Source organism: Mustelus asterias, chromosome 17 (assembly GCF_964213995.1).
Source record: "Mustelus asterias chromosome 17, sMusAst1.hap1.1, whole genome shotgun sequence".
NCBI lineage: Eukaryota > Metazoa > Chordata > Chondrichthyes > Carcharhiniformes > Triakidae > Mustelus > Mustelus asterias.
Window position 1 is genome coordinate 70,702,329 of NC_135817.1, and position 25,497 is coordinate 70,727,825.

The 25,497-nt window shown below is 44.9% G+C and overlaps 1 protein-coding gene across 8 annotated transcripts in view; it reads left to right on the plus strand.

Moving 5' to 3' along the window:
- bbx (BBX high mobility group box domain containing) overlaps window positions 1–25,497 on the plus strand; it is a 209,923-nt gene that overhangs the window by 161,155 nt on the left and 23,271 nt on the right. For 5 of the 8 annotated variants that reach the window (XM_078232941.1, XM_078232940.1, XM_078232944.1 and 2 more), the window contains 4 exons: window positions 10,273–10,471; window positions 13,060–13,127; window positions 15,605–15,685; window positions 17,356–18,121. In XM_078232941.1, coding sequence (XP_078089067.1) covers window positions 10,273–10,471; window positions 13,060–13,127; window positions 15,605–15,685; window positions 17,356–18,121 — 1,114 coding nt within the window. Of the gene's footprint in view, window positions 1–5,106; window positions 5,218–10,272; window positions 10,472–13,059; window positions 13,128–15,604; window positions 15,686–17,355; window positions 18,122–25,497 lie in introns of all 8 variants that reach the window. The other 3 variants (XM_078232937.1, XM_078232939.1, XM_078232938.1) reach the window with 1 other exon arrangement.

Genomic DNA, 25,497 nt, shown 5'->3' on the forward strand with positions numbered 1-25,497 from the left:
CCAGTGGTTTTCTGCAAAGTGGCACTGAATGGAAAATATACATTGTTCTCAGGCAAATGGAGCTGGTGTTTGAATACATGTTCAGTAAAGTATAGCAAAAAATGTATTCACTACCGTGTTTACTTTAGTGGGTTTCATTTTACGGACCGAGTAATATTTTCCCCTGGAGACCATTGGTTTCAGCTGTTGGGATATATTAGAATGGGCGTGCACCTACACTTACTCTATATATTCATTCCTGTTGACTGTACTTAAAATCTAACTGCATTAAGTAAAGGCGTTTATATGCTTTGTTTTATTTACAGCTCAAGTACACTTACACCTGTGTAGTGTAGTTTTGACTTTCTGGGCTGAATTTTACAAAGGGTGTCGGGACCCCAACGTGGGGGGTTAAAAAGTGGGTCTTGAGCCCCCACTTGCCTGCAGCAGGATCTGCTCAGCAGTTTTACTCCAGATGGCCTCCTAATTACGACCTCTGACCCCCCGCCCCACCACCATCATTCAACTGAAAACCGAGAGCAAGCTCCGGATGCTGCCACCCTATCACAGGGTTGTCAACTTTGAAGCCTCTTTACCCACGCAGTAATACTGAGGTCTGCAGGAGGTCTCGGGTCTACGTCAGGTACCTAAACAAAAATTGGGGCTGAATGCCACAGGGAAGGCCCCACTGGGGAGGATATTGGGACCGTGGTTGCTACTTACCCTGCCACAGCCCCTTCTTTCTTCCATTAATTATCCGTCCCCGGTTTTTGTTGGGAGGCCACTCTCTGCCATTTAGCTGGCAGCCTCTAGTTTAAAATTTATTTATTAGTCGTAAGTAAGACTTACATTAACACTGCAATGAAATTATTGTGAGATTCCCACCTTCAGGCGCCTGTTCGGCTCAATGCACCTAACCAGCATGTCTCCCAGAATGTGGGAGGAAACCGGAGCACCCGGAGGAAACCCACGCAGACACGGGGAGAACGTGCAAACTCCACACAGACAGTGACCCAAGCTGGGAATCGAACCCGGGTCCTTGGCGTTGTGAGGCAGCAGTGCTAACCACTGTGCCACCGTGTCACCCCAAGCAGCAGGGCATGGGGGCCGCTGTGCTGTCCTTAATTTACAGTGCTGCAGTGGTGCTGTAAAATGACCACTAATTTACTTGTGTAAATCCTTGTGGCGGAGAGCCTTGCCACACATCTGGTCCCTCTGTTGGAAAATACCCTGATGGCGGGATTGCATTGTGGAGCTGATCCAATCCTGATTCCCTACGGTTTCACTGGTCTTTCCACCTCCTGGGGAATGATAAAATCCTGACCTCTATTTCAGCAATTACTCATTGGAAACCCTTCAAGCTTAATGTGACAGTGTGTGCCAAAAAAATCTCATTTTCTAATTAATTAATTCTATATAATGAAACTTGTATCAATTAAACGAGGATTGAACAATATTTGCTAGGCTGTCTATGGCACTGAACTGAATAATAAATCAAACAGTGTCCGTACTTTCAGAGGCAAAAGACACTACCTGTGAGGTGGTTTTGTTGCCTACCTGTGGAGATACGGGACTCTTGACAGCAAAGCTAAGTAGCTGCCATTTCATTCTACTTGTAGTTAGGCTGAGCTCTCGCTTTCCCAGAGCCATGCCGGAGACATGACATTGACATTGTTGGGTTTTAGTGGCAATTTCCTGCTCTTAAGGAAGGTGCATAATCAGTAGAAAAAAACATGCAAAAATATAAGAGACTTGGCCAGAGAACAAAACTGCAAAGTGTAGGCATAAAAGAAAATTTCTTGGACTTGAACGATGTGGTGAATGATGTTCCACAGTGGTTTGTATTGTGGGGAGGGGTTGCATGGGAGGGGGGGGGGGCTCTCATTTATTACGTACATGAATTTATCTGGGTTTGTGAACAGAAAATTTGCTAATGTTACCAAAATAGAAAATGGTAATGAGGATTGTGAAAGGCTGCAGGACTGCACATTGAACCAGGTTGGTGACGTGTAAGCCTGAAAGTTGATATTTGACTGCGGTGTGTAGAAAATCAAATTGACCTGCACAGCCTCATAGGTCCTTTAACAACATTGTACATCATTTAGTTAATGGGGAAGCTTGAAATTGCTATTTGAAAGTGTTGCCTGAAGCCCAGTTATGAGAAGGTGTTTATATCGGGGTGGGGCTAATGCTGTTGTTAACAAGGTTGAGTTGCAGGGAGGCTAACAGCTAACATTTCCTTATCTTCAATTGCAAAGCATTCTTTAATGAGGTACGGTACCTGTCCATGCTCTCGACAGGGTATTGTAAAGCACCCACACAGTCTGGCTGAGGTGTGTTGCTTATACCTCCTGTGGACCAAGTGCAGGATCAAGTTTCAAAATGAATTGCACAGCCAGGCACTTAATGACTACCTTTAGACTGAAGAATGAAGGCTGATAGTTGCGCATAAAACATCTCTCTCAGATGCTGATTTATCTGTTGCGTGTTTTCTGCATTTTAATTTTTTTCAGGCTTTAGTTCATAGATCATCATCCTACAGTGCAGAAGGAGGCCATTCGGTCCATTGGGACTGCACCAACCACAATCCCACCCAGGCCCTAGCCCCATGCATTTATCCTAGCTAGTCCCCCTGACACTAAGGGGCAATTTAGCATGACCCAACCTGCACATCTTTGTTTGGACTGTGGGTGGAAACCGAAGCACCCGGAGGAAACCCACGCAGACACTGGGAGAAAGTTCAGATTCCACACACACAGTGACCCAAGCCAGGAATCGAACCCAGGTCCCTGGCGCTGTGAGGCAGCAGTGCTAACCACTGTGCCACCGTGCCGATCTTGATGATGTTGATGTTTTTCGTAAGCAGAAAGCGATTACGAATAATTGTCAAAAAACTGAGCTAGTGAAGTTGACCCTGGTAAATAAAAACAAATTATGCTTTGCAGTTCTATATATTCCTTATATAATCAACAAATATTCTTAAAAAGAAAACAGTGTTGAATTGGATGAATGGAAAGTAATTCTTGGTCATAAGTTTTGGAGTATCCACACATGATTTACATCCCTGTTGACAATTTTAGATCAGTTTTCTTTTGGATACCAGATGTGGTTGCAGATTTTATTAAACGATATTTTTCCATTTTTCATAATACCTTTATTTTAAAAAATGTATGTGTGAATCTACCATGATGTTACTCAGAGTTAGTCCAAAGGTATGTTCTAAAGGTACAAATGTTCTGTTATTTAGGTAAATTATTTATTAAAGGCTACTATGAGTTTTACAAATATTATAAAATCATGGTACTTAAAGGAGGCTAGAAGGAATACATTCTACTGAAATGTATTTCTTTCTAAGATGGATAGAACCAGACAGTTAATAATATAAAGATTGGGCAGTAGGAATGAAATTTATATTGATATATTTAGTTTTTTAAAGGTCTGGGGTTGGCCTTTTTTTTTTGTTTATACCCAATTCAATCCAATTAAAGTTCCAGCAAGTGAGACATTCCAGATCCAAGCTGACAAGACAGGCATCCCACTTCCTGTCTTGGACTTGATCTACGTGATCCAAGCTGATTGGAGTAGGCATTGCACCTTTGCCAAGGCTTGATCTCATTTGCATCTTAGCCAAAAGACCAAGATGCCGCTTTAAAAAATTGCTTCAAATGAAACCTCAGTGTAACCTCATGACTTCACCCTTGAGGTTGGGGCATTGTTGGCTTATTTATTTGAGGTGGTGGCTCCATTAATGAAAAGGATGCAGTAGAAGCATATTTTAGCAGGACTTGCTACTGGAAAAAAAGATGAGTTTTAAAAAGGTAACACTTTATAAACTTGGGAAAATAAGAAATAAGAGTGGGAGTAGACCATATGGCCCGTCTAACTGGCCCCTGCTATTCAGACTACAGTCTACTTTCCTGCCCACTCTCCATATTGGTTATAGTACCCTGTGGGGCCTTCTCTTGAGTTTTCAGTTTGCCTATTCTGCACCAGTGGACTCAACAACTACTACTGCATACCTTGGACTGATCTCTGTCCGTTTATATCTTTCAAAAGGTTTCAGTTTCGATTTCCCCACCTCAGCTTATTCCCGATTTTCGTAATGACTGGGAAGTTCCCATTTTATTTACAGATTTAACTTTTCTGTTTTCTCTTCTGTTTTAAGGTAGGGTCTGCCTCAAAAAGATACAAGTGAAATTTAACAAGATAGATTACTCCACACAGTCTATAGGAAGATTAACCCCCCACCTCCCCCAATTCTTACATTGGCTTTGTTGCAAGCTCCAATAATTCTTGCTTATTGTTCTCTCCATTGGTGTAACTACTAATTGAGGGCTTATAGATTACCCCCACCAGCACTTTGAGACCCCTGCTATTCCTAATCTCCACCTATAATGATTCTGCTTACTGATCTTGAATATTGGCCCAAATTTTGTAAAATGGGGAGAGGTCTCTATCGCAGGGAGGTTAACAGTTATTCAACTACAGTGTACCTCACTCCTCCAACTCACCAGGTGACACTCAGTTTATCTCAAGCCATAGCAAGGGAGCTAGTTATCCACCATGTGGCTTGCCAGCTCCCAGAACAAAGAAATGCAGTGGCAATTATACCTTCAAGCTCAACTACAAGCAATTAACGTATTCCAATCAAAGTATATATTTGTTTAAAAATTATTTAAACCCATTCACAAGTGATAATTAGAACTACATAATGTATAACCAATAAGTATAGTTGTCCAATTACAGCTTGGGCACATCTACTTAATTATAATCACCAAGCACTTATTTTTTTCTCCACCTATCTACTAACTTCCAGACATGAGTATAATATGAATATGTTTGACCAGTGATGTACCAAACTCCTTTACCCATTGTTCCTTGTTTTATTGGACACACACAAGTTGCAGCTGCACAATAATCAATTAAATGTCTGTGTATGCGGAATGTGTGAATAAAACTTCCCTTATAATTAAACACAGTAATGGACCTTGGCTGTTATCTGCAGTCAGCCTGGTACTAAAGCAACTATCTGGTTTGCCTTCAAATTTAGCAATTAGCAGCTTGTGTGATTTTAAAACCTTTCAGTCTCTGATTCAACTTACTGATGCACCTCTCACCCTGAGGAAGGTACCAACACGCGCACATCCCCAGTGCTGGCGAAGGAAGTTTAAATCCAGTTTTATTCTGCTCCGATTGCTCTGTGATTCCAACAACGCCACTGGGATCAGATGGCCTGAGGTACAGAGACTTGGGCTGTTTGCCCTTTACTTCCCCTGGTTTTTACTCAAATTTGCTTAGCTGTTTTGATAGCAGGTGCAAAACCCAGTAAATCAGCTGGGTGGTCAAAACACTCCAGAACCCCGTTCTGCAAATGTTCGCCCTCCCCATCCCCAAAAATGTTAACCTTCTCCTTCCTGGCAATGCTCACCTTGCTCCCAGCAGTGTTTGCCCCCAAGTTTATCTCCCCTGCACCCCCGATAGTGCTCACCCTTTTAATAAAAGCAAAATGCTGGGAATTGGAAATAGAAACAGAAAATACTGGATAAACTCAGCAGGTCAGGCAACATCTGTGGAGAGAGAAACTGAGTTAACAGCGTAATCTTCCGTCCTGGTTCACGGCTGGAATTTCTCGATGCCGCTGAGAGTGAATGGATTTTAGAACTGAGCCATATGGATTTGAAACATTAACTATGTTTGTCTTCCACAGATACTGCCAGACCTGCTGAGTTTATCCAGCATTTTCTATCTTAAATTCAGTGCTCTTCATCTCCCTCTGGCCCCAGACAGCACTCACCCCGTCCCCCACCTGGACAGAGCTCACCCTGACCCCACCCCGGACAGAGCTCACCCCGTCCCCCACCCCGGACAGAGCTCACCCCGTCCCCCACCCCGGACAGAGCTCACCCCGTCCCCCACCCCGGACAGAGCTCACCCCGTCCCCCACCCGGACAGAGCTCACCCCGTCCCCCACCCCGGACAGAGCTCACCCCGTCCCCCACCCCGGACAGAGCTCACCCCGTCCCCCACCCCGGACAGAGCTCACCCCGGACAGAGCTCACCCCGTCCCCCACCCCGGACAGAGCTCACCCCATCCCCCACCCCGGACAGAGCTCACCCCGTCCCCCACCCCGGACATAGCTCACCCCGTCCCCCACCCCGGACAGAGCTCACCCCGTCCCCCACCCCGGACAGAGCTCACCCCGTCCCCCACCCGGACAGAGCTCACCCCGTCCCCCACCCCGGACAGAGCTCACCCTGACCCCACCCCGGACAGAGCTCACCCCGTCCCCCACCCGGACAGAGCTCACCCCGTCCCCCACCCGGACAGAGCTCACCCCGTCCCCCACCCGGACAGAGCTCACCCCGTCCCCCACCCGGACAGAGCTTACCCCGTCCCCCACCCCGGACAGAGCTCACCCAGTCCCGGATCCCAGACAGAGCTCACCCCGTCCCCCACCCCGGACAGAGCTCACCCCGTCCCCACCCCGGACAGCGCTCACCCCGTCCCCACCCCGGACAGAGCTCACCCCGTCCCCCACCCGGACAGAGCTCACCCCGTCCCCACCCCGGACAGAGCTCACCCAGTCCCGGATCCCAGACAGAGCTCACCCCGTCCCCCACCCCGGACAGAGCTCACTCCGTCCCCCACCCCGGACAAAGCTCCCCCCGTCCCCCACCCCGGACAGCGCTCACCCCGTCCCCACCCCGGACAGCGCTCACCCCGTCCCCACCCCGGACAGAGCTCACCCCGTCCCCCACCCGGACAGAGCTCACCCCGTCCCCCACCCGGACAGAGCTCACCCCGTCCCCCACCCGGACCGAGCTCACCCCGTCCCCCACCCGGACAGAGCTCACCCCGTCCCCCACCCGGACAGAGCTCACCCCGTCCCCCACCCGGACAGAGCTCACCCCGTCCCCCACCCCGGACAGCGCTCACCCTGACCCCACCCTGGACAGAGCTCACCCCGTCCCCCACCCGGACAGCGCTCACCCCGTCCCCCACCCGGACAGAGCTCACCCCATTCCAAATCTCAGACAGAGCTCACTCAGTCCCGGATCCCAGACAGAGCTCACCCAGTCCCGGATCCCAGACAGAGCTCACCCAGTCCCGGATCCCAGACAGAGCTCACCCCGTCCCGGACAGAACTCACCCCGTCCCCCACCCGGACAGAGCTCACCCCGTCCCCACCCCGGACAGCGCTCACTCCGTCCCCACCCCGGAAGGTGTTCCCCTTCCAGAATCCCTGGTTCCTGGAATTTTGATCTCTGGATCCTTTCATAAAAATCAGCATCATCAATACAGGGGGGGGGGTGCTTGTTGAGTGTTTTTGTGGGTTGAGCAGTGTGGGGGAGGGGGCGAACATGGGAGAGGGTGAACATTGTCGAGGGGGAGGGCCAGCACTGTCAGTGGGGCGAACATGTGTACTTTTGGAGGTTGACAGTTCCATTCAAAATGATGTAGTTCGGTGAACTGAAGAGCGACCGTAAGGGGTGTGTGTAAAGTTCATGATCAGAAAAGGGGAAATGGCTGCGCTGAAACTATAGCCCACAACTTGCCTTCTGTCTATGATCATCCCCTGAATCTCTGCTGGGACAGGCAGCACAAAATGCAAAGGCTCCAGTGTGAAACGACGAGTGGACAGATTAAATTGGAATCTGTGTCGGACACTGACTGGATGATCTGAGATATTGGGCCCTATTTCACCATTTTGATTCTAAGTGCTGGGCGGACTTGAAACTGGGAGTGTTTCAGATCTGACCTTTAGACCCGTTCTCAGGCGCCCCCATACGCACTCTTCCTGAAAAAATATCAGCGATTCCGAATCGTGCTGCACAAGCCTGTGGGCGGAGCTTAACACACCCGAAATCCTGCAGCTCCGATTGGAGCCTTCAACTGCACATGCGCAGAAAAAAATAATAGAATGCTGCTCCCCTGCCACATCCTTCCCAGGCCAGATAATCCCTGGCCCCCACAGACATTGCCCCACCCCCACAACATTACTGACCCCCTTATCCCCTCACCCACCCGCCACCCAGACTGATCGCAGCCACCCCTCTTTCCCCCCCCCCCCTTTTCCCCCCATCAACCTCAGGCAGAGTGGCAACGGACCCACCTTTCCCACCACGGCCCCCTGCCACCGATCTCAAGCAGAGAGCCGTCGGATGCTAGGCACCTATTTCCTCACTAACTGGAGCGTCCGAATCGGACCTCTATGGAGCATGTATGTTTTGCGCCAATTCTGGATGGGTAAACGCGGTGGTAAAGGGGGAAGTGCATGCTTGGGCATGCAAGGTTGGGCATGCAGCCCATTAAGTCAATTTAAATACATGCAAATGCATTTAAATGGCCGTCGCACCCATTTCGGGCACGGTCCCGATCGTAGCCATTTTCGGGCCTTGGTAAAGGAGGAACAAGCGTGGAGGCGGGCACGGATCGTGCTACTCACGTCCGACTTTACCAAGTTTTTGCGCCCGAAAACAGGCGCAACGTGATGGTAAAATCGGGCCCATTGAGTTTAATAGGAAAAGGAATCGGCAAGTTTGGTGAAGGAATGCATAATTATTACTTTCAGCCATTATACACAATATAGATGGTCAAGGGCATTTTGGATAAAAAAGTCAAACAATTCTGCATGAGAACAAATGCCATAAAAGCACCAAACAAGGATTTATTATCATTTGTTTTGGTAACCGTGCCAAAATTTTCTTGTGGACAGAGATAAGTTAAATATTGTCTTGATAGCATCCAAAAACAATTATATGTTTCCTGAATCATCTTGTTGACATTCAGGCCTCTCCTGTCCTGCTATCTGGCCAATTTTAGCTTGCTTTTTTTTTTAAAGTAGGGATATTGTCGGGATGTGTGGGGGGGAAACAGTAATGCAATAAAACTCCAGGGGTGCCGTGAGGCATAATGAGTTTGTGATCAGTTGGAGAAGAATTGGTTGGTAGACGGCATGATAATTTAGCAGAGGTGGAGCTCGTTTCTTCAACTTTAATTCATCTCACTTCTGAACGGAACATGTTGACTTGGCACAGTGAATTATCAGAATATGTTTTCCAAATCAAACAATAAGGAGATTTTTTTTAAACTCATCTCCATCTGTTTCCACACTCCAATTTTCATCCTAAGCAACCGATAGTAGCCTACTTGACACTTTGTCCAATTGACCATCCATGTGTGAACTCGAACAGTAAACTGTTGGATTTGGATCGTGGTTAAGAGTGACCCGTCATATTTCAACATCCAGATAATTCAGAAAGGACGCTGGTTTGGGACCAGAAACTTTTGTCTTACACAGCCTGGGGATGCTAAGGCGAAACATTGTACCCGCATGAGTAAAGTAAAGTTTATTTATTAATCACAAGTAGGTTTACATTCACACTGCAATGAAGTTACTGTGAAAATCCCCTACTCGCCACACTCCGGCGCCTGTTCGGGTACATTGAGGGAGAATTTAGCGTGGCCAATGCACCTAACCAGCACATCTTTGGACTGTGGGAGGAAACCGGAGCACCTTGAGGAAACCCACGCAGACACGGGGAGAAAGTGCAAACTCCACACAGACAGTGACCCAAGCCGGGAATCGAACCCAGGTCCCTGGCGCTGTGAGGCAGCAGTGCTAACCACTGTGCCATCCCACGGTGAGGGACCCGCGTTAGCAGCTAATTCCCTAATCCCCTGCAATCTACCTTAGCGTTGGCTTGATTCCGTCTTGGCAACTTGGCAAGCTACTGTCTGTATTCTGAATCTAGTTACAAGCGGCTTAAGTACATAAGAATGTAAGAATAGCAAGTTCATTCAAGTTGATTTCTTCAAACAGACCATGCAAAGCTTGCATTGTTACAAACCTATCAAACTGAGGGGATAATAGGAGCTCTGTACCACAAAAAATGATTATCAAACAGCTCAAATCCCTCAGTCACTGTATCCCTGTTTGCTACACTTGTGGTCTTTGCTGCTGATTGTTGGTTATTGACTATTTATAATGTCACAGATGATTGCAACATGACATAACTGACTCAATAGACTAGAATGTGACCTACTTGTAGAACAGTGCTTGCCGCTTAAACATCTGTAGTAAAAAGCCCCGTTTAAACCCCCTGGAGTGCATATGTCAAATTACTGCCAATTTCACTCTAGACTATGCTTTATGGAACATGTGCAGAGGTTTATCATGATTTGGGACGGTTTCTGCTCTTAGGTTAGTTTGCTGTGATAGCAAGGCTACTGTGGTTTGACATGGTATTGGATTACTTCTGTTAATAATTCTTGGTGCTACTTTTTCGTAGTACAAGGATGCTTTTCTGAAGGCCAACCCTGGTTACAAGTGGTGCCCAACAACAAACAAGCCATTGAAGAGTCCATCACCTACTGTCACAACAAGGAAAAAGCTGTGGACATTTCCAACAGAACCCGCGAAGGAGTTTCCCATCACAAAAAGGATGGTAAAGGCTGAGGAAATGCCACAAATCAACTTTGCCATGGCAGGTACTTAATCCTATCGATGATTTAAAAGGAATCATCATTATTTTACAATCTCAGCAACAAGGCCATCTTTTTTTTTGACAAAGCAATCCCTTGTAAAGTTGTTTTTTTTGCTCAGTTCTTAGTTTCTCCCCCCCCTTCCCCATCATGTCCTAGTCCTGGGAACCTAGTGGGTGACTTGCTCCTGGGATTTTTCCATTGGCACTTTCTAATTGGTAACTGATTCTGCTACGCTCAACTCTACCCTTTAGCTTACTGAGCTGAATAGCTCTTTACCACACCACAAGTGGATTTATTTCCCTGATATCTATATAACATTTAAAAGCAAGACTGGAGAAATGGCCCATGTCACACCTGATTCCTAAGTGGTGAGTATTTGTGGGATGAATTTTCATCAGCATTATCCCATCCCTAAGTTCTCTTTCCGGACATATCCAATTGGAAGTTCAGAGTGGTTGCCTGAAACAGGCATTGAATCCATCAAATGGCAGCCCATGTGGCACCCCTCAACCCCAAATATGACCACAACTGGGCACACACTCTCGGGGTTTTTTTTTAGGTCCATTGCAACCTACTTTTGGTATCCAGTCTTAAGAACTGGCAAGGTGCATCAGGACAACGCAGCCCACCTTTTATGGAATATGAGGCCAAATTCAGAGAGAGCCTTTGGCCGATGCATGCAGGAGCGCACTCCAGGTTTGCAGCCCATTTTGCCAGTTTTAAATGAGAATCCAGTTTCTTATCCTGAATGTCGTCACTCCAGACACCCCACCTCGTTACAAATACCAAACTATTTCAAATCAGGATATCCAATTGCGAGTTAAACTTTGAGTCAACATTGGGCATGATTCTACTTAAATTCCGAATCTTATATCACTTGAGAAAAATTTGAATCAGAGTTATGATCAGTTTGAGCAAACATTTCAAACGTTTAGTGTAATTATATAGTCTTAAAGAGAAACACATCTGATGAAAACTGAAATAAACTCTGCATTTAATTAAAGATCATTAAGGTTATTTTGTCACGTGTTTATTTCCTCTTCTTCACCCATATAAACCTTTTTAGGGTTGCCGAATCAACAAAAATTACTTGTCAAATTATTTAGGAAAATTTGTCTTTTTCTTACGGCGAATCAGGTTCGATGATGTGTTTTTAACCGATTTGTCAATGAGGAGGAACACAGAAATTGTGGGGGTTTTATTTGGAATTCACATCCTGTCATTATTCTGCTGGTTTTAAGCACTGACTTCTTTTGTAATCGTGAGCCAGAAAGCAGAATCTCCCAAAATGTGAGAGTGAAGTATGTCTTCACAAGGTGAAAATTTTATTTTCAGTGACCGTTCTACTAGGTATGAATGTCTGAGAAGGATGGATGGTGAATATTAGCCAATAATACAGTCCGTATTAGAAAGCAGTTCCTCATTGACATCCATGACATGATCCTTTTTTACCTTAAGTATACGCACAATTAATTTTCTAATGGAGATTGCTAGATTGTGATAATGAGCGAGAATTGTGGCTCAGATTTCTGCCTTCCTACCCACTTAAACCAAATACTTTCCCGGCTAAGGTCAGTTTATTTGAGCAAGGATACAACTGGAGGACTTCTTCATTCAAAGCAGTCCATGTCCAAATGCAGCAAGACCTGGACAATATCCAGGCTTGGGCTGACAAGTGGCAAGTAACATTTGCACCACTCAAGTGCCAGGCAGTGACCATCTTCAATAAGAGAATTTAGCCATTGTCCCATAACATTCAATGGCATTACTATGACTGGATTCCCCACTATCAACATCCTAGGAGTTGCCATTGACCAGAAACTTAACTGGACTAGCCACAGTATGAATACTGTGGCTACAAGAGCAGGTCAGAGGCTAGTAACTCACCTCCTGACTCCCAAGAGCCCATCTACCATCTACAAGTTAACCAGTCAGGAGTGTGATGAAATGCTCTCCACTTGCCTGGAGAGTGCAGCTCTAACAACCCTCAAGAAGCTTAACATCCAGGGCAAAGCAACTGCTTGATTGGCACCCCATCCACGAACATTCACTCCCTTCATTACTGACATACAGTAGCAGCAGTGTGTACCATCCAAGATGCACTGCAGGAACTCACCAAGGTTCCTTTGCCAATGCCTCCCAAAGTCATGACCATTGCAATTTAGAAGGACAAGGCACAAGCAGATGCATGGGGATACACCACATGGAAGTTCCTCTCCAAGCCACTCACCATCCTGACTTCGAGCTATATTGCTGTTCTTGCAATGTCACTGGGTCAAAGTCCTGGAACTCCCTAACAGCGTTGTGGGTGCACCTACACCACATGGAATGCAATGGCTCAAGAAGGCAGCTCACCACCACTTTTGCGAAGGCAATTAGGGATGGGCAATAAATGCTGGCCTCGCCAGTGAAGCCCACGTCCCTTGAATGGAAAAATGTCCAACATGGCTGCTGTATTTGTTTACATAAGTGATTGTACTTGGAAAATATTTTGTTGTGAAGTTAAATTATTCAATTTTGTATTGGCATAAAGTGGTATTGAAATGGAATTATTTCTGTAATGAATAATGCATGCATCTCTTTACTTATAGATCCCACTCAAATGGGAGGACTCAGTATGCTGCTCTTAGCAGGAGAACATGCCTTGACAGCCAAGGAGGTATGTTGATAGGATTGTCTTTGACATCAGTGTGTGCAAACTGCTTTTCAAACTTAGTTTCAGCATTTGAAATTGAATAATAACGTTACTGCACTTGGGCATGGACTGCTGCTGCGTTCGTTGTGCTGTTAGTTCTGCCTTTTACTCTACAACTTAAAAATACAATGAGGATAAAATTGTTCATTCATCTGAACAGTTAAGGGAAAGCTTGACTTATAATGACAGCCATTTTGTGGGTCAGTTCATATTGAACAGAGTTTGCTCTTGTTAATAAATCCATTTCCCGATGACACTCGTCTGCCTCCAAATTGCTCTATTCTTGTCAAATATACCCACTACATTTGAATATTTTTCATACTGTTGAAATTGTGCATCAGTTATTATTTTGTTCACACAAAATAGGACGTTAGTGTTCTATGCGGAGAGGATGGTGCATTTCCTTTTCAGACACTCTCTCGTGTCAAATGCTCTTGTCTCATTCCCCCCCCCCCCGCTTTACTTATTCTGGATTTTGTGCTTTAGTTTGTCTCTTTCCAGCTATGGGCGGCAGATCTGTTGTCTCACACACCAGAATTTTTGAATGTTTACTGGAAAATAAAATAAAATACACTCTTTATAGCCTTAGAGATCATTGAGAGACATTTTCATTGCCAACTAAACTGGAGAAATTCAATTGCAATTCACAGGTGGTTGCACCAATGTCTGGGATTTAGAAACTAGAAGCAGGGATAGACCATTCAGCCCTTCAAATCAGCTCCGCCATTCATTATGATCATGGCTGATCATCAAATTCAATATCCTGATTCCGCCTTCTGCCCATATCCCTTCATACCCTTAGCCCCAAGAGCTATATCTAATTTCTTCTTGCAATCACAATGTTTTAGCCTCAACTACTTCCTGTGGCAGTGCATTCCACAGATTCACCCTCTGGGTGAAGAAGCTTCTCCTCACAGTCCTAAAAAATTTACCCCCTTTGGTCAAACACAATAAAGCTGAACTCCAGGTGTGCTCTTTATTAGCTAATACTAGGAAAGGGTATTGTATATTTTCCACTGGAGAAAATTTTCGTTGATTTGGCAGGATTGAGGACACCAATGTAGTATGATGATTCTCCTCTCATCTTCTCGGGAGCGGAGACAGCAAGAGCTGCAAGGGACACACTATATTGGGGAGCGGATAAATAGAGATCCAGCCTCGGGGCCTTCACTCACCTTCTTGGGACCGGAGACAGATGGACCTGCGAGGGACCACTGGGACAGTGGGCTGAGTTTTATAAAATTCAGGAGTAACATCATCGGAAACCTGGAAGTTGATTGACTGTTGAGAAGCCGGTGCGAGAGGAGCAGCAGTGAGGGCGAGAGGAGCAGCAGCGGAGGGGCGAGAGGAGCAGCAGCAATGGGACGAGAGGAGCAGCGACAGGTCAAGAGGAACAGCGCAAGCCGGGGCAAGACTACAAGGAACGAGAGAGATGAGGAGGATGTTCGCGATTACCTTTCCCAGGGTGGAGAGTAGGGAAAACCCTCTATGATTTCTGCAGTCAGGCCTGTCTCCTTTCTTGAAGATGGTTACAATTCAGGCATCCCCTGAGTCTCCGTGATCGCTTGCGGAAGCCGCACTAAGAGAGCAGAGGAAATAATACAAGAACACTCTGAAAGTTTCCAAAATAAATGCAACATCCCCATCGAATCGCTTGCCTTAGAATGCACAAACTGAAGATGGTGAAGGCACGCATCACTGGGTGGAGACGCAGAGGCCAAGCGTAAACAGTGGAAAGAGAGCGCAGAATTCAGAGCATCCGACCCACCTGCCAAACCTGTGGCAGAGTCTGCAGCACCAGGATTGGACTACTCGGCCACTGCAGAACCTGCTTCCCCGGAGTGGAAGCAAATCATCTTCAACCCTGAGGGACTGCCAAAGAAGAAGAATGATAATTGCATTGTGAATCTGATAGTATTAGTCACGTTGCAGTGCTGTACCTGTTGTTGTTCATACAGACTATACAGATAAAATCTTTACACGTTAGCCTCAGGACCACTCTACCATTTTAAGAAGTTAGGGAGCATTCAATGCTCTCCGCTGGTGACTATATCGACTTTGAGTGATGTTGGATCTTGGCCTAATTCCATGTATTTCGTGCCTGAAGCATTCCCACTTTGTATTCTGTATGAATTTACTACTTCTGTGCAATCACTCACAAGTGGATACCATTCACTTCATTACGTAGGAATATTGCTACATATCACAAAGTCTACTTGCAGAGCTGGAAGGGGTTGGCAAAATAGTGGTTGGCAACAAATTCTAAGCTCCGATCTTAATGAAGACTTGGCAATTTCGCACCCACTTGCTGAACCCTGATGATTAAGTGCTCAAAACTTAATCTTTTTTGGTGACAGTTCTTTCCTCTCTGAGAAATATAATTATTATATTAGAAGGCAGGATGATTCAGCTGAAGCTGATTTCTTTTTTTCTCCACACAGATTTCCTCCAACACAGCACAGTCAGGGGTCCCTGACTCGACCAAGCAGTGTGGGAATTCAGCGTTGTTTCAATTAGCAGAGGTATGCTTCCTGGGGCTGGAATAATGAATAAAGAAATATATTTGTGTTAGTTCCAGAAATGGCTTAGTACTTCTACCGGAATGACAGTGAGTTTATAGAGAGATAAATTACGCCATTGGTCTGTAAATATCTCACATGTAAGGTTTACAGGCTGTATAATTCAAGAGAGCACCTTTGCACGCTTGTGAAAAGAACAGGAAAATAAACTTCTTTACACAAAAACAGCTTAAAAATAAAATCTAAAATTATTCACAATACTCTGCAGTTGGTGGAATCCCAGATTGGTATTCAAAAATCGACTAAGCTTTTGGTGCATTTTGAACATTCAGTATCTGTTTTCCAGTCAGTAGTCTCACAACACCAGGTTAAAGTCACCTGATGAAGGAGCGGCGCTCCTAAAGCTCGTGCTACCAAATAAACCTGTTGGACTTCAACCTGGTGTTGTGAGATTACTTACTGTGCTTACCCCAGTCCAACGCTGGTATCTCCACATCATATTTTCCAGTGCATTTGGACTTGAATTGTAGTTATGTCAATGCATGCATTAAATATAATGAGGTATCAAACGTAAGCCATGGTTGACAGGGTGAAACATCTGCTGGCTCACCTATGATCACGAGGGTTTAAAGAGAACAGGTTAAATTAGACATGCCATGATCCAATCTCAATCAAATTTAAGGATAAATTTCTATTCCTCTTCCAGTTCTGTGAATGGTTGTTCAGTCAATAAAGTGCTTTTATAGTTTGCTCACTGTTGTAATGTAGGAAATGCAGCAGCACAGCAAGCTGCCAACACAATGCAATAATGAACAGATACTGGGCGCGAGGCGTGATCTTACCGGCCGCTCACGTCATGCTGCCATTGCAGTGAGGTCGGCAAATTAGGCACCCAGCCAATTCTCCACTGCAGCGGGATGGGAAAATCTGGTGTGAACGGCCGTAACATTCCGGCCAATCTGTTTCATTGATACTGATTGAGGGATAGATATTGGCCAGAACACCAGGGATAACTTCCCTGCGCTTCTTTGAAATGGGGCTGTGGAATCTTTTGTGTGTACCTAGGAGGACGGGTGGAACCTTGGTTTAAGCTCTCATCGATAGACTGCACCCCCAACAATGTAGCACTCCCTAAGTATTGTCAGCCTTGTTTTTGTGTTGAAGTGCTAGGGTGGAACTTGAACCCACAACCTTCTGACTCGGGTGCGGGAGTGCTACCAACTGAGCCACAACGGACAGTTAGGGTCTTAATATTTTTTTTAAACATTAAGTTTTATTTATTGGTTATAAATAATAAAGATGGGAGTGGGAGACATTGTTTGCTTGGATGAGATGGTTGGTGATGCACGGTCATGTTATGAAACCTCCAGGAATAAGTAGTAGCGGTAGGTACAATTTTGTCTTTTTAAAAAGCATTTAGACAGTTACATGGGTAAGATGGGTATAGAGGGATATGGGCCAAACGCGGGCAATTGGGATTAGCTTAGTGTTTAAAATAAGGGGCAGCGTGGACAAGTTGGGCTGAAGGGTCTGTTTCCATGCTGTAAACTTCTATGACTACGACCTGAGTTGGCAGCTCTCTTTTGCCTGCCATTATCTTAAAAGGCGGTGGAAATTGTGGGGGGGTTTTTCCAATACGATCCTCTAAATATTCTGTGTGCTTTTTGCTTCAGATGTGTTCGGACCGATTGGTAACAGAAGGAGTAAAGAATGAGCCTGCTACAGGTACCTCAGAGGATGCGCCTAAATCTGAAGTCCCCATTGTTGATCCTGGATTAGATACAAAGAATAACAGTGACGTTAAACCACAGGATTGGAATACTATTGACAAGTCCTTATCTTTGTTAACTGACACTTCTTCTGTGACAATTCTTAACAAAAGTGAAAAAATTAAAAAGAAAAAGAAGAAAAAAGTTAAACTCGAAACTACCAAAGGTGAAAAACAGACATTTAAAAAGAGCGGGAAAAAACGGAAATCATCAGAGTCTGACATGGAAAGCTTAATGTACACCATTGACGCTGTTGCTAAGGGTGACTGGGGCACTGAAAAGCCTTCAGGAAGCCAGGTGAAAAGTGGACGATGCTCAGCAAAATCAACTGAAAATCTGTTACACTCTGTCTCTAGCCCACCAAAGAAAAAAATGAAACCAAAACAAATAAAATTACCTGCTGAAAAGATTTCAGAACTCAACAAACACTCAAAGGTTTCTGATCTCGAGAAGGTTACCACCAGCCCAGTCAAAACTGAAACTTTTTCTGTCACTGAGCAACTACTTTCCCATAATGCACTAGGTGAAGTGAAAACCGAGAACAAGGAAATCAGTAAAAAGACAGAAGCATCTGGGTCAAGGAAATCTGAACGATCATGTAAAGGTGCTCTTTATAAGACTTTGGTGTCAGAAGGCATGTTGACATCTTTACGGGCTAATGTCGACAGAGGTAAGTGAGGTGGCTCTGAATCAAACTCCCCTTTATTGTGCAGTTTGCAGAGTAATTGATATGCCGATACGTTACGCAATGAATGAAGGATGTACTGTGTGGTTTCAGCTCATTCTTAATCTCAACTGGAGAGGCAGAAAGAGAGGCGAGGTACTTCTCCGCGCTGAACAGCCAAATTGTTATCCGTGCTTGCTTGCGTCTGCTGAGCAACATGAATAGTCACAACCAAAACAGGTTGCTTTCCTAGGCTTTTTTAGTGTGGGTGTAGGGCATGGCATATTAGTGGGGAAAATGAGGGAGCGCTAGCAATGTATACAATAAAATAAATTAAAATATTAATTGTATTGAAACAGCTTTTATCAGTACAAATGACATCCTATGTAATTGTGAGAAAGGTAGACTTTTCCTGCTCATCCTTGTCGACCTATCTGCTGCCCTTAACACAGTTAAACACAGCATCTCTCTGTAATACCTCTCCACTGTCGTCCAGCTGTCTGGGACTGCTTTCAACCTGGTTCCATTCTTATCTTTCCAACCATAGCCAGAGAGGCACTTGTAATGTCTTCTCTACCTGGTTCCACACTGCTACCTCTGGAGTCCACCAACGACCTATCCCTGACCCCCTCCTATTTCTCATCTACGCACTGCTCCTCAGCGACATCATTCAAAGCAAAACGTTAGTATTCACGTGTACCTAACTCAATCCCACCACCACCTCTCTCGACTCCTCCATAGCTGCTAAATTATGAGACAGCTTATCTGACACCCAGTAGAGGTTTTTCCAGACGTTTCTTCCAATTAAATATTGGGAAGACTGAAGCCATTGCTTTTTGTCCCTGCTCTGAACCTGGGTTTCCCGGATACCAACTCCATCTCTTTCCCTGGCAACAGATTAAGGCAGTCTGTTCACAAAGTTGGTATTGGATTTTTGTCCCAAGCTGAGCTTCCGCTGTCATATGTGTGCGGTCACTAAGATTGCCTATTTCCACCACTGTAACATTGCCTGAGTCTCAGTTCAGCTGCTGCTTATTCAGGCCTGTTGCCTCTAGATTTGACTTTTCCAACGCATTCCTCGCTGTCCTCAAAGGCTGTAGCCTCCATAGGCTTGTGGTCATCCAACACCCTGCTGCCTCTGTCTCAACATGCAGCAAGTCCTGTTCCCCCTATCAATCCCTGTGTTTGCATCGGTTCTTTGTCAAGCAGCATTTCGATTTAAAAATGTTATCATTGTTTTCAGGTGTGTTCATGACCTCACCCCTCCCTATCACAATAATCTTCTCCAGCCCCACGAGCCTCCAAGATAGCTGAACTCCTCTAATCCTGGCCTGTTGTGCATCCTCAATTTTAATTACTGCACCATTGTTTAAAGGTTTTTAAAGTTTATTTATTAGTGTCACAAGTAAGGCTTACATTAACACCGCAACGAAGTTACAGTGAAAATCCCCTAGTAGCCACACTCCGGCGCCTGTTCAGGTACACTGAGGGAGAATTTACCATGGCTGATGCACCTAACCAGCATGTCGTTTGGACTGTGGGAGGAAATCAGAGCACCCAGAGGAAACCCACAGGAGAACGTGCAGACTCCGCACAATGACCCAAGCCAGGAATCGAACCCAGGTCCCTGGTGCTGTAAGGCAGTAGTGCTGACCACTGTGCCACCCCATGCTGGCCTTGGTGGCCGTGCCTTCAGTTGACTGACCCCAAACTCTGGAGGACCCTCCCTACACCTCTCTGCCTCTATACCTCGTGTTCCCCCTTAAAACCTACCAAGTTTTTGATAATCTGATCTAATATCTCCTTACGTGACACAGTATCGTATTTTGTTTTATAACATTCCCGTGAAATGCCTTGGGATATTTCATTATGACAAAAGGTGCTGTATAAATATGTTTCTGTTGTCATAGTGCACACATACTTGTTCCAGTTACAAATCGATTAATTGTTGAATTGTGCACACTATTAGAGCATGATGCAAATACACTGTTTTCTATTCCTGGTATTCCTGTGGCCCTGATATTATTGAATCCTTGTTCCATATCAACAAAATGTGTCCCATTTAAAAAATAATACACCAGTTTCAGGTGTGATTTTGTTAGACGTTGAAGATATTATTAGCATTTCGCTTCTACACTGCAGTAATATCAATTACAAAAACCTGAATTGGAAAATGCAGGTGTTTTTAGCACCCTTCAGTTGGTGTTATTCCTATGGGGAGTTTGGCGTGTTCTGAATGGAGTTATAACTAGATTACTTGGCTTTATGAATGCTACCTTCATGCAAAATGAAGACATTATGAGACAGCTCTGGAATACTATATTAACTATATTGAACTTTATTTCAACTCTTGAATTCCAAACTCGGAATAGATCGTACATAGGGTGGCACGGTGGCACAGTGGTTAGCACTGCTGCCTCACAGCGCCAGGGACCTGGGTTCTATTCCCGGCTTGGGTCACTGTCTGTGTGGAGTTTGCACGTTCTCCCCGTGTCTGCGTGGGTTTCCTCCGGGTGCTCCAAAGATATTTATGTTTCTGTAGTTGTGCTCACTGAATGACCATTGTAAATTGTGATTTGAAATGAGTGTGACCTCAGCAGTCACTGTCCCACCTCTAGCCTTCAGCCATAATTGAAAAGGTTGCAGTTCACAAGAGACATTGTTCCAACTTAGAAATCATAGAAACCCTACAGCACAGAAAGAGGCCATTCGGCCCATCGAGTCTGCACCAACCACAATCCCACCCAGGCCCTACCCCCATATCCCTACATATTTATCCACTAATCCCTCTAACCTACGCATCTCAGGACACTAAGGGCAATTTTAGCATGGCCAATCAAACTAACCCGCACATCTTTGGACTGTGGGAGGAAACCGGAGCACCCGGAGGAAACCCACGCAGACACGAGGAGAATGTGCAAACTCCACACAGACAGTGACCCAAGCCGGGAATCGAACCCAGGTCCCTGGAGCTGTGAAGCAGCAGTGCTAACCACTGTGCTACCGTGCCGCCCCATTCTCAGCTGTTTATTGAGAAACTCTTCTTTAAAGTCCCAGATCAGCCCCGGCACTCTTCCTGAAATCACCCCTCAGCTCAAGCCTTGCACTCCTTTCATCGCCCCTACCCTCGGCCTCTTTCTCTATTCTCAATTCAATCTGGCATTATTCTCCTCCTCCCCCCCTCCCATTCAAACTGGTCCTTTTTAAACCCCCCACTCCACAGCACCATTCACGTTGGTGCTGTTCACCTGTATTTCACCGAGTGAAGCTGCTCCTGATCTTTTCCCCTCTAATCTTGTCCAGTCACGCTGGCCCTCTCTCTCGCTCTCTCTTGTCATTTCTAGCTAGCACTCTTTCCACCCCACATCATGCACTTTCTCCATTCCCTGTCACTTAACGCTAACATTGTTCTTTCCTCTCTAACTCAGAGTAACGCTCCTGGTTTCCCCTTCCTTCTGTCGCCCCTGTCATTGCCATCAGTCTCTGTGTTGCTGTTTATGGAAAGGTGCCCAGCTGCTGAATATGCCTGCCTTCAGTATGCAGCGCCTGCAATCCCTTCATGGAAGGTCCCACCCAGAGTGTGCTGGGTTTTCCCATCAAATATTGACATGAGTTCAAATGCTGATCCCAAAAGCTGTATGGATAAGAATTTCAACACAAAGTTGAAAGAAATGCCTTTGGTGTTTAATAATGTTTGATAAGATGATTACACAAGTTTTCATTCACCCATGGCTGAGAGTTCACCCATTGGGAGAGATCCTTGTGCCATTATGCCCATTATTGTAATAGCCAATAGATGGCAGTATTGCAAATATTTCCATCATAATGGCAACGTCTAAGAAACACTTAGGAAAGGTTCTCTGGAGAATCAATGCATTGTGGCCACATAAAGCCATTGGCGTCATCGCTCGTCCCGAAACCATAAAATCTCGCCCGAGGTCAATGGACCTTCCCATTGTCCACCTCTCGCCCACTCCAATCCTTGTGGCGGGCGGGATGGTAAAATTCCAACCATTGTTCTCAATCCCTGCCACAAACTCCATTACCTAGCCTCCAAATCCACCCCCCACACTGGCAACTGTTAGTGGCTGCAACAGGCTGTTCACAACCTCGGTGTCATATTTGACACGGAGACGAGCTTCTGATTACCCGTGCACGCTATCGCTAAGACTGCCTGTTTGAACATGGCCTGGCTTCCATTGATTGGACTTTTCCAATGCAGTCCTGGCTGGCCCAAAATTTCCACCCTCTGTAAACTCAGGCAGCAGCATTTCAGACGACCACCTACCCTACCTCGTACCAAGCTCCATTCGCAACAACATGGCAGATGGAATGCAATGTGGAGAAATAACAAATTAGCCACTTTGCTTGGAAAAAAAATATAAAGCGGAATTTTTTTTTTAAATGGTCAGAGTGTGGGAAATGTCAGCATTCACTGGGACCTGTGTGTCCTTGTACAAAGCAAGTTAATATGCAGACACAGCAAACAATTAGGAGAACAAAGTTTAGCCTTTATTACAATGGGATTGGAGCAAAAGAATAAATAAAATTTGCCTCAATTATTATAGGGCCTCAATGAGACCACATCTGGGGTGTTACGTATAGTTTTGGTCTCCCTACCAAAGGAAAGATATAAGGAAAGTGTGCACAGCAAAGGTTCACCAGAATGAGGGGATTGTACTACATGGGGAGATTGAATAGACTGGGCGTAGTGTTGGAATCCTGTTACAGTGAAGTGCATGCTTTAGTTTGTAAGAGAGATCAACTTATTGGAGAAAGATTAGAGAAAGTGTATAAGAACCAGAGGCTGCCTCTTTAATTTGTCCCTCAGTTTGTTTGATTTAATTTAATTGATTAAGTGGTTTTCAACCCCAAAAAGGGGTACACCGTTGCAGGTGGGGGAGAACCAGTGGTTTTGTTAATAAACCTGTGGTAAGGAAAAGACTGTCTCCGTATTTCATCCTTTACTCAGTGCATGAACAATGACTTGTGCACTAAATTCCTTTAGAGTTTAAAAGAGTGAGAGGTGATCACCTGAAACATATAAAATGTTTAAGAATCTTGATGCTCGGCAGTTTCTCTTGGCTGGGAAGTCGAAAGCTAGGGATCACAGTTTCAGAGAAATTTCTCAATTCAAAAGGTTGTGATTCTTTGGAATTCTTTACCCTATAACACTGCAGATGCTCAGCCATTGAGTTTGTTCATGATGGAGACTTACGTTTTTGCATATTAAGGGGATTAAGAGATATGGGAACAGTGTGGAAAGGGGGAGTTGAAGCAGCAGATTAGGCATGTCTGAATGTAGCACAGGCTGAAAGAGCCAAATGGCCTCCTGCTCCCATTTCTTACATTTGTATGTTGTTACCCGTCCTAAAATTTCCTTGTGTGATTCAGTGTAAAATTATGTTTAATAAACCTTTCTCAGAATCACCTTTTTATAACTATGTTAAAAGAACGATGTCAGTACAAATTGTTGTTGTAGAGACTGTTCGGGTCCCAGGCCAGAACCCCAAAGTATATCATGAAGCCCGACTAGACCCAAAATGTTTTGGCACAAATGTGAAGAAAGGATACTTTCTTCCAGGAATTATTCCACTGACAAAGTAGGGATCTTTTATAGTAGAACAAACTTTATCTAATAACAGTTTAAATATAACTCTAACAAATGAAGCAACTTAACTATTAACAGTTGAACAATATTTAAAAATGAAACAACTTTAATTTCTAACTTATTACTGTTTCAGTTCCAAATAAGCAACATTCCTCTTGGAGACATAAATATCACTTTAAATACAGTTAGCAACCATAAATATATTTGCCATAATTAATGTTAACTGTCATTAAGCTTTCAGAGAGAAAAATGAGTTCCAGAAGCCTGCAAAATCCTCGCAATTTCAACCAAGTTTCAGCTGCAAAATAAATTGCTGTCTGCAAAAGGCTTTTGCTCAGCTACACATCCAGGACTGCACATAAACTACATCATTACGTGACCCTGTCAATCACTCTAATCAAAAAACCCAGGGGAACTTAAGTCAACAAAAGCCCATTAACTCGAATTAACCACTTGCAAGACTAAAATGAGTAATTATCCTGCTCTCCCTGAATAAGAGTTGCATTCACCCTGGCATACCGACTCCTGTAGCATAAAGCTGAATTTGTAACCATTCCCCTTAAACTAAAATATATATGTAGCCATATCCACTGCATGACCATCATCACAAGACACAAAACAAGATGGTGGAACTTTGCTTATTCAAGGTAATGAAATCAACTCCCAGGTGGCAAAGAATCAAGATTTCCTGACCTGCTGTACACTGTCTGAATGCTCACTTACTCTACATCCATCAGTAAAAGTCATCACAAGCACAATTTGTCTCAATTTACTCAGCCGCCCCTTGTTTCCCTGCTTGACTAACCATAAACTGCTTAGTGCTACAGTGCCAGCATCTACCCAACAAAATGGAAAATTACCCAAGTATATCCTGTCCACAACAAGTTCAAACAGGCCAGTTACCAGCCCACAAGTCTAATCTCAATCACCAGTAAAGTGATGGAAGGTGTCATCAGCAGCACTGTCAAGTGGCACTTGCTGACCAACAACTTGCTCAGTTACGTTCAGTTTGGGTTTCAGACCTCATCACAGTCTTGGTTGAATCATGGATAAAAGAGCTGAGTTCCCAAGGTGAGGTGAGAGTGCCATTATCACCAAGGCAGCATTTGATTCAGTGTGATATTAAGGAGCTCCAGTAAATTTTAAATTTGTAGGATAAGGGAATCACATTTTGCATACAGGAAGATGGTTGCAGCTGTTGGACGCTAATCATTTCAGCCTCAGGAGTTCCTGGGGGACAGTTTCTTACTTTCAGCCATCTTCAGCTGCTTCAGCAATGGCTTTCCCTCCAGAAGCACAAGTCAGGAGTGTGATAGAATTCTCCCTAGTTGCCTGATTGAGTGTAGCTCCAACAACATGCAAGAAGCTTGACAGCATCCAGGACACAGCAATCTTTTGGTTGGCACCCAATCCACCGCCTTAAACATTCATTCCCTCCACCATAGGTGGTTGCAGTGTGTACTAGCTATATGATGTACTGCAGCAACTCGCCAAGGCTTCTACAAAACACCTCCCAAACCTGGGGTCTCTACCATTTAGAATGACGAGAACAGTAGGCATGTGCAAACACCACCTTTTAGCCCTCCTCCAAGTCACACAGCCTATTACCTTGCAAATATATCACTGTTCCTTCATTATCTTTGGGCCAAAATCCAGGAACACCCTCCAGTACCTTCATACAGCTGCAACAGTTCATGGGCAGCTAGGAATGAGCATTAAATGGTGACTTTTGCCTTTCCTTGCTCACGTGCAACGATTTCGGGGCGTTAGC